Source organism: Fonsecaea nubica, assembly GCF_001646965.1.
Source record: "Fonsecaea nubica strain CBS 269.64 chromosome Unknown Scaff17, whole genome shotgun sequence".
In the NCBI taxonomy this organism is placed as follows: domain Eukaryota; kingdom Fungi; phylum Ascomycota; class Eurotiomycetes; order Chaetothyriales; family Herpotrichiellaceae; genus Fonsecaea; species Fonsecaea nubica.
Window position 1 is genome coordinate 178,758 of NW_019173690.1, and position 13,484 is coordinate 192,241.

The following is a 13,484-nucleotide window of genomic DNA, read 5'->3' on the forward strand; positions in this document are numbered from 1 at the left end:
CGAATCCGCCTCCCACAACCCAAGGGACGACCCGATCAGTCGAATCTTACTGGCATCCGTGGAGATATTGGTTTTAAGAAGATGAACACCCATGGTAAGTTTGAGGTCCCTTGATACATGGGAGATGTTTGTTTCTCAAGTTACTGATATTTCAGAGTCTCATGCGCGCTCGTGGGTGTGCTGCTTTTGTTCCAAGTCCTACCGCAGATCGTAAGTGCCCAAGTTACCCCGAATTATGGGCGCTCTACCCTGCAAGATACTGCATTGTTTCGATCGGTCAATGGGTCCGGCATTCGCTTGTGCCGGTTGTCCATTTCTATATAATGATGCCTCTATACGTCCCAGTGTCTCTTTCCGAGCGACAGGGCATCTCTTATTCCACACCATTTGACAAATCGTTAGCCAATTTCCCCAGGATTGCCTCTTCAGCTATCCCAGTCTCTCTGAAGTGGATCCATCAGCCATTGACTGACGTTTCTTTAGTGATGTGCTTCGCAGGCATTACATCAACTGCCCATCCAGGGGTGAGCAACCTATTCCTGGGAAGCTAAAGAAAGGCAAAAAGACTCGAGCGTGCGACTCATGTGCACGTCTGAAATTGGGTTGTGATCTGGATTGTCCATGCGAAACTTGCCTCTCCTATGGCGTTCAGTGCACATATACACGACTTACGGAACTGCGGCGGCCACGGCCAGGAAGTGAACCTCCCTCCGTACCGGTTCAGGATGGACAGCGGCCTAGAAGCCACTCGGTCGCTGTCGACGCAACCCAAGAGTCAAGGAACTATGCGCGGCACGATCGAAACAAGATTTCGTTGTCGTTTCTTCTCAACTATGTGAATCCGAACACCACTATGGCAGATGCTTATGGTCCTGTTGCAGAAACAACCGGGACAGGAGGTGGGTCTACCATCCTATCAAGACATTAAACAAGTATCTAACAATATCGCAGCCTCTATGCCGAAAGACGACGGTGAGAGCGCCACTGCAAGCGACTTCGGCACCTCTACTGCTACAGTGCAGTTGATTAATGACGAGTTTATCTCGCCAGTCCACAATGATCGACTTGACGACTTTTTTGTGTCCTGTCTGTTTCCCGACTCGGAGGATTTCCAAGGTGTAGGAGACGACACCAATTGGCCTTCGAATTGGCAAGTGTTATGTCATCCGGATCCATTTGCCAGTTCTCCAGGCGTCGAGCCCTTCAACTACTTGATAGACTCCTTGACCAGTTTCACGCTCTCCCTCCCACAGGAACATCCTGAAAGCGCCCCAAATGACCGCTTGGCAAAGGCAGCGACTCTGTTTTCAAGAACCAACGTCGAACGATTTGTTGGACATTATTTTCGAGATTACTGTCCACATAGTCCGATTCTCCATCCCGGCACCTTCCGGGTAGCTACAGCATCACCCTTCTTACTCACAGTCCTTGTCCTCACCGGAGCTCTGTTCTCTTCTCAACCAAATGACATGGAGTTGGCAAGGGACATTCTCAACCTTGTGGTGGAATATGCTTTCAGTAACCCTGACTTCCGGAAGTTGTTCCACGGGCCCGATGCAGCAAAGGGGCTGGGCGAATTCGAGTCCTTGCAAGCGCTCGAAGCTGCATTTTTCATCACTCAAGTTCAGCTTCGGGAAGGGTGTCCATCTAGACGGCGAGGTGCCCGAAAGTCGCGGTTTGAAGAGATAATAACTGCTGTTCGAACCCTAGGTCTATTGGAGACCCGGAACTCGTTCTTCGCAGCTGAACCACCGCCACCAGAAAAGTTTCAGTGGGCTGAGTTTGCCGCTCGTGAATCTAGAATTCGCCTTGTATGTGGTATCTTCCATCTGGATGCCAGCTTCACAGTGTTATACAACATGACACCCCGGTTGTTTGCGGAAGAGATGAACATTGGGATGCCAGGTTCTGTTGATGCGTTCTTTGCCGACAATGCTCAGGATTGTTATCGGCTTTCATTAAAGGAGCACGAGTTGCAAAGGATGACACTTTCGCATCTATTCGACGTCTTTTTGCAGGACGAGTGGAGTGAGGAGATGCGCTGTTCCATGCAGCAGTTGTCGCTTCTGCACCTCTGCAGCGTGATCATGGCGCTATCACAGATTTTATGGCTCTCTCCCTACCGACCTAGAAAGGAGGAAACAATGAGACGAATCAAGGAAGCACTGAGCAGGTGGAAAGCAGCCTGGGACTTTCAGAACGCCACCTTGACCACCCGACAACGCGACCGTTACGGATTTCTCAAGACGATTCCCTTTGAATTTTGGCAGATTGCAACTGTCCTGGTGGAGAAAAACAGTACCAGTTTGGATACCAAAATCACTCAAAATGCCATTGCTGCACTAAATCACAACCACACGGCACAAACCATGCTTGACAGTGTCGAGAAGGACAAAGATGAATCTCGCGTCGATGGGTGGAGACTACTTGATGCCGGGGGACCTAGGTAACCTCGAGCCTTTCGTAAAGGCTGCCGCGGGGGGTGCCAAAAGGTCTTCCCATGACCGAGACAGGACTCTGTTCTCGATAGTCACCAAATATTCACCAAAGGAAGGACAAACGGGGGTATATAGATGAATGTACAACAGAGGTTGATACCACATCACCAGAATGATGAAGTCGCGTTACACCGCCCGCCTCTTTTCGAGACCTCCCTCTGGAACAAACACTCGTGTGAAAACCCTCACCAGAGAGTGGATCTTACAAATGAACCAGCAGCATCGTACTTTACTTGTATATACCAAGAGATTCATCCCCACCGAATCGGCTTTGAAGTTCGCTGGGTGCGCGAGGCTGTCACGGTTAAAAGCGGCAATGGCTTCTTCCACTTGGCGCCCAAATCGTCTCGAGATTCATCTGAACAAGTGTCTTTCTCTCCCCCTCTGACGATAGTGTGTATACTCTTTCTTTTTCTTTTCGCGGCGCGCGGTAATTTCAGAACAGCTCGGGTCAGCTCCGACCGCGGTATAATATAGATGGGAGGAACTAGACCAGGGACTAGGATTATACATAGGTAAGAAAGACTACGCCCGATGGCCTCCCCACGCCGATCCTTCTACCCATTGCCCACCACCACCAATACCTGGCCTCCTGGCGAGTGAAGCCATGCGTTACCACAGATTGTCCCATATCCCTATTGAAAGGCAATGCTCTTGACGGATCTACTGCTATAAGTGACAGAGACTCTAACCCGGCTAATACTTTTCAATAGCGAAATAGGTTGCTACGCGTCTTTCTTTTTTATTATAGATATCTGTACATATCTAGACGGTTTGTGCATATAGAGAGCAATTTGGAACCAGAGTCGAGATTTGTCATCAGGTTGGACTCTCCCTGAAAATCCTCAGCCTCGGCCTTACCATCCTACGAGGATACTGGACCCTTCAAATCTATATCAGTCTGTCTCCTCCCTCCGAGCGAGACAAAAGGAAAAAAGGCGACCTTGACGAGGCGGAGAAGGTCAGGGGGGGCGAAGCAAAAATGGAATTCGCCGGTCCGGAACCAGAAGTCCCGTGGGATATCGAGGGAGAGGCTCCCGTGATACGAAGCGACCCTTACCTCGTCGACTCTACCCAGCTGGGGCACCAGATCTATTTCTACGACCCTCGAGCGAAAACATCGACAACAGAGATCGATGGCCACGCTGAAACCGCGGGTGGAGAACAGCAGCAGCAGCCCCAAGAGCAAGAAGAGCAACCACCGACCCCCGACCCAGACCTTATCATCGTCTGCTCGTGGATGTACGCCCAATCGCGCAACATTGTCAAATACACCAAGCAGTATCAGACCCGGTATCCATCGTCGCCGATCCTGCTCCTGCGACAAGACGGGGGGGACTTCTCCTTCCGCACGCAGGCCCAGCAGATGCGGAACCTGGAGCCGGCGGTGTCGCTGATTCGGGATCTCGAGGCGGCGGCGGCGGCGACGGCGACAAAGATGAAGGGAACGACGGGGAAAGAAACTGGTGGTGAGAAGGAGAAGGAGTTCAAGGTCCTGATGCACATCTTCTCCAACGGCGGCGCGTGGAGCGCGTGTCAACTTGCAGATGCGTACCAGCACTACCACTCCCAGTCCCGACACCAGCACCAGCGGGCGCAACAGCAGGACTTGTCAACAGCAGCAGCAGCAGCTACCACGTCCTCTTCTGACGAAGCGCCCCACCACCACATCCTCCCCATCACCGCCCTCGTGCTGGACAGCACACCTTCACTTCCAGACCCGAACGCCGCCCACACCGCCATCTGCGAAGCCCTGCCCAAATCGCCCGCGGCTGTGCGCGCGCTCGGCAGCGCCCTGGTATGGGGATACCTGGGCGTTACACACGCCGTGGAAGTCGTGACGGGGCGCGAAAACGTGACGCTGTCACTGCGGCGCCGGCTCATCGACCCACGCGGCGCCTTCTGTCGCTGTCGCCGCGTCTACATCTACAGCCAGGCCGACGCGCTCATTCCGGGAGGAGACGTGGAATTGCACGCCCGCGAGGCCGCGCACGTTCTGCCTGGTGGTCCCGACATGGTGCGGCTCGAGGATTTTGTCGTCTCGCGCCACGTCGGGCACGTCTTGGCCGATCCCGTCAGGTACTGGGCCATTATCGCCTCGATCTGGGGAGAGGCGACGCGGTAGGACTTGTCTGGCTACCTGGCTGTCTGGATCACCGACTCACCGACTCACCACCTAGGTAATAAATTAACTGATCACCAACCTCGTCTAATCTGGTGGCTAAAGAGAGGGCTGAGAAGGGTGGTGATCGTGCATGATTGGAGTTTTGAATAGATGGATAACATTAGATTTCTCCAGATCAACTGATCTACACGGGTGATGAGCTACATTTACAGGGACAAGGCCATATTCTGTTTATGTCAGTGTACCTATACCTACAGTAGCTGTGAATTATAGGATAGATACTTACTTATTTATACATACATACATACATACGACGGGAATCTACCTAATTACCTATATCCCTCGCTACCTCCAGGACAAGACAAGACAAGATAGGACAGGACAGGATCAATGCCGCCGGATATACAAGTACTTAACCATCCTACCCTCTCAGCCAAGGTATCGGAGCAAGCAAGAAAGCAAGCAAGCATTTGAGTAACTGACTCATTGACTGACTGATTGATTCGACTTACAATGAGCTCTTTTTGCGCACAAATCACATTATGATATGTCATTTTTTTTTCTCGTCTGGCTCTGGTCTCATAATGTCTATCTGGATGGCTATGGGGTGCGGGTATTTGGTTGATGGTTGATGATTGCAACAGCGCCATGTCATCTCCCGTCGCTTATTTTGATCCCGTACCTAGTATCGACTGCAACGTCAGGACGGGGCTACTGTCACGCCGTCTCTTCGTGAAACTGAGTCTCGTCTCTGTATCGCAAGTCGTCCTTGCAGCACCCCAGGTTCTGTTCCACACAGGCATTCGCATCACGCGCCTCAGGCTGTGACTATTGCTCCCCTCACGCGTCGCGGCGAATGGCACTCAATTTGGAGGAACAGGCTCCTCTTCATGATCGGTAGCGGCCTCCTATGGCCCTTCCATCTGCACATTTCTCACCATGCTCGCAAATTCTCTCTTAACAAACTCGACATAGGCTTTCCATGAGATCAATTCGCCGCTGATGCCTTCCACCGTCACATTTGGAAACTTCCTGTCCAGTTCCAGAGTGATCCGCACCACCGCGGCGTTTGCTTCATTCACTTTCTCAATTTCCTGCTTGACGGCGTTCTCCTTCAATTTCGCACCCAAAACCACTCGAAACTTTTCGGCCAGGAAGGGCAATCGTCGGGGTATCTGGTCAGGTTCAATCACGGATAGGCGACCCAGCATAAGGATGCACAAGGTGCGGATATCATGATCATCGGGGATCCCGTCTAGGATGCGGTCAAAGATTCTGGGGATAGGGAGATGTGGGATCGCGCCGGGGCAATCTAGCAGGGCGTACATGGTCGCATACGCAGATTTCCGAAGGTCGAGGCCTGCATCTTCAGTGTGTGTAAAGGGCCCAATTTTGACCTGCTTCACAAGTTCGGGCTTGATTTTCGAGTCCTCCAAGACTGTAGGGAGGAGTTGGCCTACATCAGGGACCACGAGTTCTGGTTTGTTATGAATGGCGGCATTGAGTGTGGTGACGGCCAGACGTCGATTGGATAGGTCGTTGTCACTCAGCATCATCTGAAGCATGGGCGTCATGGTTTTGATGAGAATGTTGTTGTACGAGTTGCTGGCTTCACCCAGCGTAAACCGGAAGGCGGAAATGACAGTGCCACGCACCAAGGGGTTCGGGTCTGCCAGTGCCTTAGAGAGCTCAGGGACGTATGTATCTGGGTCGATCGTGGCCAATCGGCCAATACACTCGGCTCCGACCGCGCTGTTGTCCTCGACCTGTGACACTGCGAAGAGCTTCTGCCACAATTCCGCTGCATACGGAGCCATCTCTCCCAAGGAGCTCTCAGAGTGTTCGAGAATCTCCTTGACAGAGTGCAAATAGAGATAGTCAGATGTCGATGCCTGTGTCAAGCTCTGCAGGATGATAGGCACACATTCCGAAATGTTGTTGGAACTCGCACTGCCCAGTGCAATGGCGGCAGAGAGTCGGACTTTGTCTGATTCGGCTGAGAGACAATTGATGAAAGTGTGAATATTCACAGGCGACTTCGGTCCCATTCTGAATCCAACCTCTCCGAGCACCGTCAAGGCCAAGCAGATGGCTCGCACGTCTTGGGATGATTCGAGTTCCTTCAAAAAATCAGCTATCGTAATATTGAGGTTGTCGCCACCGTAGACCAGTAATGTGCCGATAGCTCTTCCAAGAACCATAGTCTCGCCAGTGGTCCCAATGGTGAGGAGATGTTTCATGAGCAACGCTCCGACTCCCTGCTCCCCAATGACTTTCACCAGGAGCAGGAAAGCTCGGAGAGGAGGGCCTTCGATCCGATTTTGCGAAATGGGACACAGCGCTTCGACCAGCTCCAAGGTAACTAGAGCTTGGGGATTGGTGGGGATGATCTTGGACATGATGACAAGTGTTGGAGTTAACAACTGAAGGTCGTTCACGGAAAGCAGAGGCATCAACATGCCTTGCAGTTGCAGGATCGTGGTAGTTTCGTACAATGAAGATGTAACAGGGTTCAAAGCAAGATATTGTAACGATTCCAGGCAGGAACCTCGGAGAGCTCGATCAGCTTTGCGGAGTTGACTGGCCATCTCGAGGGAAACTTCTTGAACCCACGCAGAACCGATATTATCGTGACTGCTCGCGGCCTCACCGATGCGGCCAATTGCTCTCGCACTCGCGAGTCTGGTGGTTTCGTTCTTCAACCTGTCACTTAGGATCCCAAGGCTCCTAACCCTAGCTGAGCTTGACAGCAGTTGAGTGCCTGATGTCCTCGCCATAAGAACACCAAATACCTGAATAGCACGATGCCGCACTTCCCGGTCAGTGTTATTGTCGGTAACGCGGTCGACTATGACTTCCCAGAGCTTCTCAATGTGTATAGCATGGTCTTGGTTGGCAGTAGGCAGCCGAGGCGGAGTCAGAGCCTTGACAAACTGTTCAACCGTGACAAGAGCTTCCGTTGAAACTTTATAGTTTCGATCACGAGCAATAGCTGTGATAGGAGGGATGAGCGCGATGACAAACGGTATCAGCACAGTGGTACCATTAGTCTCCGCAATGGCACTGATCAAAGACAACGTCTCAATCTGAAGACTGGCAGCTGTCGCGGAGGTGCCTGATACCGCACCACTGGACCCTGAGCTCGACGACGGCTTCAGAGCATCTGCAACGGCATCTTCCAGCTGCTGCAGGTGATCCGACAAGATTCCATTTCTTGCCAACGTTAAAGTCTTGAGCATGACCACTGCAGCCTGCTTCAGTGCTATGCTTGCTTTCTTCCACAACTTTGTAAGTGCCTGCACAATCTTTGGTACCAGACCGACAAGCTCAGCCTGCGACCCCGTTGGTGGAGAGGCTGGGACAATAGGAGGACTGGACCGAATGGAGATGAGACCCCGCAGATCTGGATCCTTCTTGTCGGCTTCGCTGTCTTGCCGTCTCCGCTTGCGAGTGTTGGTAGGCATTGCTGGATTTTCTGAAGAATCGACCCTCGTGAGTGACTCGGACAGACCAGATCCCGTCTTTCGAATCAAAGCGGTGGTAGCTGCAATGACCTCTAACCGGACATTGTCTTCGCGCTCCCCGAACAGCCTAGAGATGAGAACAGGGGCGATCTTGCCGAAGAGCATGCCTCTGTCGCTGGCGGGGGAGCCTGAAATGATGGTGTAGAGCGCTTTTGCCGCGCAACGTCGCACTTTCCAGCTCATATCATCGACATCGCTGAAAGCATCGTCATCATCCAACTCTGCGTACTCGTCATCGTCGTCATCCTCGAGGGCTTCTTCTGTGATGCCATCATCAGAATCCTCGTCCTGGGGCTCCCCCATCTCGTCGTCTTCCATATCTGCAACATTGGGGTCGTACTTGAGATACGTCAATGCAGCGTCAATAGCGCTTGGTAGATGGGGTTTCATTTCTTGCGGACAGGATCCCAGCAAGGCCTCAAGTGCGACGAGGGCAGTCTCTCGCAATTCCTCAACTTCTGGATCAACCTCTGCATCCTCATCCGACACGGAGGCAACGGGTGAAATCTCTTTTTGACTCAGGGCTTGGAGGACGTAGGGAACGACGTCGTTCAGGAAAGGCCCAAACTTCGCTGGACTCGAGCGGGCAAGAGTCGCGATCGTCGCAACAAGAAATCTCCGGTGTTCCGTAGTTAACTGAGAGTTTCGCAAGCTCTCTGTGAGGGCAGCCACAAAAGAGGTGAGCTGTGAATCATTGAAGTAGACCAGCAATGTTCCTATCCCTGCCAAAGCCCGTTTCTTGACCACTCCTCCAGCCTGCGGACTCTCGATGATGTTCATTACTGCCTTTGCTAATGCCACCAGTTCTAACTCCTGAAGCATTGATCCATAACATTTGATGATTTCGATCAAAACATCGACTGCATCACTGCTGAATCCTTTGTCTCTCTGTCTCTCTAACAGGCCTGTCGGCAGCTGAGGTGGCGGTCTACTTGACGGCAACACCACATGACCGACCAATCTTGGAATCAGAACTTTGCTGACGGCACCATATGCATCTTTCACATCTTGAGCTGGAGCTTCGTTTGGTTTGGGCTGAGGCATGGCTGCAATCAGAGCCCGTAATGCAGAATTGGGAATGGAGATATCGATGTCGGTATTGGTGAGATCGGTGAGCTTGTCGATAAGAGGCGCAATAGTCTCGCCCGGTATGCGAGCAGCAAGAGGGGCAATGCTGTCCATGTTAGAGCGTACTCGGACTTTGTATATGCTGCCACTCACCATTTCAGAGCCTGGTTCTGGACTTCGCCGTGCGGGTCTGCCAAAGCCTTAAGTAGGCCATCGATGATGCGAGCGGCAGTATGATGGTCGGTCCGTATGTACTCGGAGGATGGAGACTCTAAGATCTCTGTGAGGTCGCTGAGTTGCATGAAACGAATATCTGGATCGGGGTCATTAATTTTGTTGAGCAACTGCGCAACCCCATGCTGGGCCGAACTACGGTCTCTAGCCATAGTAGGCCACTGAGTCGCTTCGGGTGCTATGGGGGAGGTAGGAGGGCAAGTCTCTCAGGACATCGGAACGTTGTCTCAGTGTAGTAGACTTCGCACGTGGAGTTGACTTTGACTGAAATGAGGGGAGAATTTTCTCAAGGCGCAGGCAGACTCGAACGCGGAGTGATGGGTTAGCTTAAGGACTCGCTTGAACGCTGAAATGGGCGAGTGCTAAAGTAACCTATTAACGGAATGTGTGCACAAAGTTGATTGCAGATAAATCCCTAGGAGGTTGTATGTACCAGCCAGTTCACAGTCAATCACAGTGAATTGGGAATTGACAAACACCGAAAACCCCCCAAGTGGGATGATGAATCGTGTTTTGGACGCAAGCGGGGAGCCGCACCCAGACAGCAGCAACCAATGACGTTTGGGTGACTCTGATTGGCTGAAGGAGCTTGTTCCTGGAGTCTCGTATGACTACGGGAACTACTTGTGTATAAGTTACTGGGGTGAAGCTCCAAAAGCTTCTCCTCCCAGTATTTCCGGAGGTGCTTTCCCGTTGAGCAACTGACAGCAAACAAAGACCCTTTGTTAAGTCATAACTCCTCTCCTTTAGACTGTCGCAGTACACCATTTATCCTGTTCGCTTTTTCCTCATTTTCCAATGCCGCTACCAAGATCAGCCGCCCTCCGAGGCACCCTCCGGTCTTTTTCCTTTAGACGTGCAGGAACCCAAGCTCGAACCAGTTTCCGCCAAGTTGGTCGGAGGACTTACGCCACTGAACATGGTGCATCAAAGGGCAGCGATATTCCTTGGTCAGTTATCTTTGCGAGAATGTGTATCACCGGTCTCTGACATAGCTTGAACAGGTTAATTGGTTCCCTCGTCGTTACTATCCCAGCCGCAGGCTGGTTATGGCAGCAAGGACCGCAAATATCCGATCACGGCCACGAATCCCATTCCACAGAGAAGCACGAGGAAGCTCCACCCGAGGAGCCAAAAGAAGAAGAGCCATCAGAAGAAGAACCGCCGAAAGAAGACTCGGCGAGCACTGAAGAAGGAGGAAAGGAGGAAGAGACCCAGGATGAAGCCAAGGAAGAGTCATCCGATGACAGCGGCGACAAGGAACCGTAGGTTCAGCTGCAGACGATGCTGGTCGCTACAACTTGAGCTGGACTTGCAGACTGACACAGTATTTAGAACTCCCAAGGGTACCGCGTTGCCAGAAAATCAATCTAAAGAATCTGAAGAAAAGGGTGCCAAGGACGTAAGTTGACTCCGACGGTGCATGCTTTGATCTTTGGCTTGCTGACCCCCGACAGGCGCAAGGCGATGTGTCTGGAGCAAAAAATCCTTTCATGGGTGACGAGGAGAGAAGCAAAAAGCCTGAGGGTATGGAAGCGACGGCCAAGATTCACGGCACTGTGGACACTTCGCAGCGGTCTAGTAAAGGCCACCACGAGAGCGGTCAAAAGGACGAATGATGCTTGGGCAATCCTGACTGATGGAACGAACTCGAAGAGATGCTACTTGCATTCAGCTTTGGTGTCCGCAAATACGACATTGTCGGGCGGTTCCACAAGCCATGTTGGTAATTACTGTGTAGAAAAGCAATCTGCGACACAATTATTTTTTCACACACACTCCTTGAGCAACGAGATTTCTTTATCTAGTATCCATTGTGAAAGCCCGGAATAGCGGTGCTGTACGAGTAGACGTGAGAGTAATACGCAGAATACGATTCATACGAGGAATCCATGAAGGTTGAATTTTCCCAGGAAATTGCTTGTCGGGTCCATTGGCCCTCCATAGGTACGTGCGAGGTGCTGGTCCGTTTTCCGGACAGCCACCGGCCGGATACTTTTGTGGAGGCTGACTGTAATAATAATATGAGAGTTGCCATTTCACATGCCCTTTTGGGCCGCCAGGGTGTCTACAACGCAACTCTTTTTCACATCTTTGAAGATTGTCTCATAAAACTGCAACCTATAACCTTCGGAACGTGCGGCCTGTTTCTGGCAATATTGTCGGCACCATGGCGCGTCCACGGCGGACATCGAGCAATCTGGGGGGTGATCCCCGGGGAGACACCAGCGCGCCCGCATTGGCGACAATGACAGCACGACCGACTGGGCAGATTGTTGTATGATAATCTAGCGCCGCCTCCAGGACCGATTGACTGACTCTTGTTAGGCAAACGAGAAGGACGGCAAGCCTCACTCGAAGAGACGGAAAGCAAGGTCGGCCTTCCGAAAGTGGAAGCAGATATCCCTTCGACACACCTGGTTGAATCCTCTCATCCTCACCGTGGCGATACTCATTGCCTACTACGTCGCTCCCGGGGAGCAGAACCCTCTTCACAAAGCGATTTTCTTGTCGTATAATGTCGGGCCTGACTACCCTGGTGGGCCGAACATGTACGGCAAGGGAAAAGCAGATATAGCCTTTGTGGCCTTTTACACGATCGTCCTGAGCTTTACAAGAGAATTCCTGATGCAGAGGTTGATTCGCCCCATTGCGATCAGGTGTGGCATCAGAAAGAGAGGGAAGCAGGCACGATTCATGGAACAAGTCTACACGGCCATCTACTTTGGCATTTTTGGTCCTTTTGGACTTTATGTCATGTCGAGGGGTTCTCTGTGGTACTTCAATACCACGGCAATGTTCGAAGGGTTCCCTCATCGAAAACACGAGGGTGTGTTCAAAGCATACTACTTGTTGCAAGCAGCCTACTGGGCGCAGCAAGCCCTCGTCCTCATGCTACAGTTGGAAAAGCCCCGGAAGGACTTCAAAGAGTTGGTCTTCCACCATATCGTCACCCTTGCCCTCATTGGGTTGAGTTACCGCTTTCATTTCGCCAAGATGGGGATTGCGGTCTATATCACGCACGATATCAGTGACTTTTTCCTCGCGGTAAGGCCCAGACCTGGAAACTGATCTTCTCAAAGGCTAACGGCTCTCAGACCTCCAAAACACTCAATTATCTGGACTCGATCATCGTAGGGCCCTACTACTTTCTCTTCATGTGTGTGTGGATTTATCTCCGCCATTACATCAACCTCCTCATCTTGTGGGCGACCCTCACCGAATTCCGAACCGTGGGACCTTTCGAGCTGAACTGGGAAACTCAGCAATACAAATGTTGGATTAGCCAGATCATCACGTTTTCCTTGCTGGCTTCCCTTCAAGCCGTGAACCTGTTCTGGCTGTTCTTGATTCTCCGGATTGCCAAAAATTTCGTCTTCTCGAATATCAGAAGCGATGAACGCAGTGAGGACGAAGAAGAGGATGAAGAGATTGAAAACGCGCCAAACGGAGGAAAGAATGCTTTGGAGAATGGCAAGGTCGCCGGAGATAAACCAGTTGTGCTTGTCAATGGGAAACCTGTTGAAGGTGTGTCTAAGTCGGATGGAGTGCGGGAACGGAAGAGGAAGGGCTGAGGGCGTGAGGGTCGCACAGCGAAGAGTTGTGGGCGCAAAAGAATCGAGATCTACTGGGCGGTAATGGGCATGTACGAGTAGATAGGGACGTCCAAGGATTAATTGTCTACCAGCTTTGAATTGCTGAGGTAGAGAAAGCAGAACTCAGCAATGGTAATTTTTCTGGCGAAAAACGATGTTCGACTTGGCCATGCCACCCACTTGTTCACTCACCTCATGCACCATGCGCCTGAACTCCCACACTCAGTACCAAGGTCAGACCGGTCGTAGTTAATCACCTCCCTTCTGCGCACCTTGCCTCAATCCACAACCAGCTGGCCTTCACCCATATTGTATCCCAAGATCAGAGTCTGGGACCAGACGATTCTTTCACACCTCGATCTCGACCTCTGCTTCTGGCAAACCTCGCCATCCACAGCAATGCAGTGAACTGCCGGAGCAGAAATGAAGCAGAGACTCG

The 13,484-nt window shown here is 51.7% G+C and overlaps 5 protein-coding genes across 5 annotated transcripts; 4 read left to right on the forward strand and 1 right to left on the reverse strand.

The window, feature by feature from the left end:
- Positions 1-853: 853 nt before the first annotated feature.
- Positions 854-2,450, forward strand: AYO20_03583 (hypothetical protein; the record flags this gene model as incomplete). Its single annotated transcript, XM_022641885.1, has 2 exons — positions 854-899; positions 952-2,450. 2 exons carry the CDS (start codon positions 854-856, stop codon positions 2,448-2,450), a joined length of 1,545 nt encoding a protein of 514 aa, XP_022502118.1.
- A 1,030-nt stretch (positions 2,451-3,480) lies between these two features.
- AYO20_03584 (hypothetical protein) lies at positions 3,481-4,623 on the forward strand (the record flags this gene model as incomplete). Its single annotated transcript, XM_022641886.1, has 1 exon — positions 3,481-4,623. One exon carries the CDS (start codon positions 3,481-3,483, stop codon positions 4,621-4,623), a length of 1,143 nt encoding a protein of 380 aa, XP_022502119.1.
- A 908-nt stretch (positions 4,624-5,531) lies between these two features.
- AYO20_03585 (hypothetical protein) lies at positions 5,532-9,601 on the reverse strand (the record flags this gene model as incomplete). Its single annotated transcript, XM_022641887.1, has 2 exons — positions 5,532-9,321; positions 9,369-9,601. 2 exons carry the CDS (start codon positions 9,599-9,601, stop codon positions 5,532-5,534), a joined length of 4,023 nt encoding a protein of 1,340 aa, XP_022502120.1.
- Positions 9,602-10,247: 646 nt separating this feature from the next.
- On the forward strand, positions 10,248-11,068 carry AYO20_03586 (hypothetical protein; the record flags this gene model as incomplete). The annotated part of the gene is made up of 4 exons (XM_022641888.1): positions 10,248-10,399; positions 10,454-10,714; positions 10,785-10,851; positions 10,907-11,068. 4 exons carry the CDS (start codon positions 10,248-10,250, stop codon positions 11,066-11,068), a joined length of 642 nt encoding a protein of 213 aa, XP_022502121.1.
- A 551-nt stretch (positions 11,069-11,619) lies between these two features.
- AYO20_03587 (hypothetical protein) lies at positions 11,620-13,024 on the forward strand (the record flags this gene model as incomplete). Its single annotated transcript, XM_022641889.1, has 3 exons — positions 11,620-11,727; positions 11,778-12,497; positions 12,548-13,024. The coding sequence occupies 3 exons, from the start codon at positions 11,620-11,622 to the stop codon at positions 13,022-13,024; spliced, it is 1,305 nt and encodes a 434-aa protein (XP_022502122.1).
- Positions 13,025-13,484: the final 460 nt, after the last annotated feature.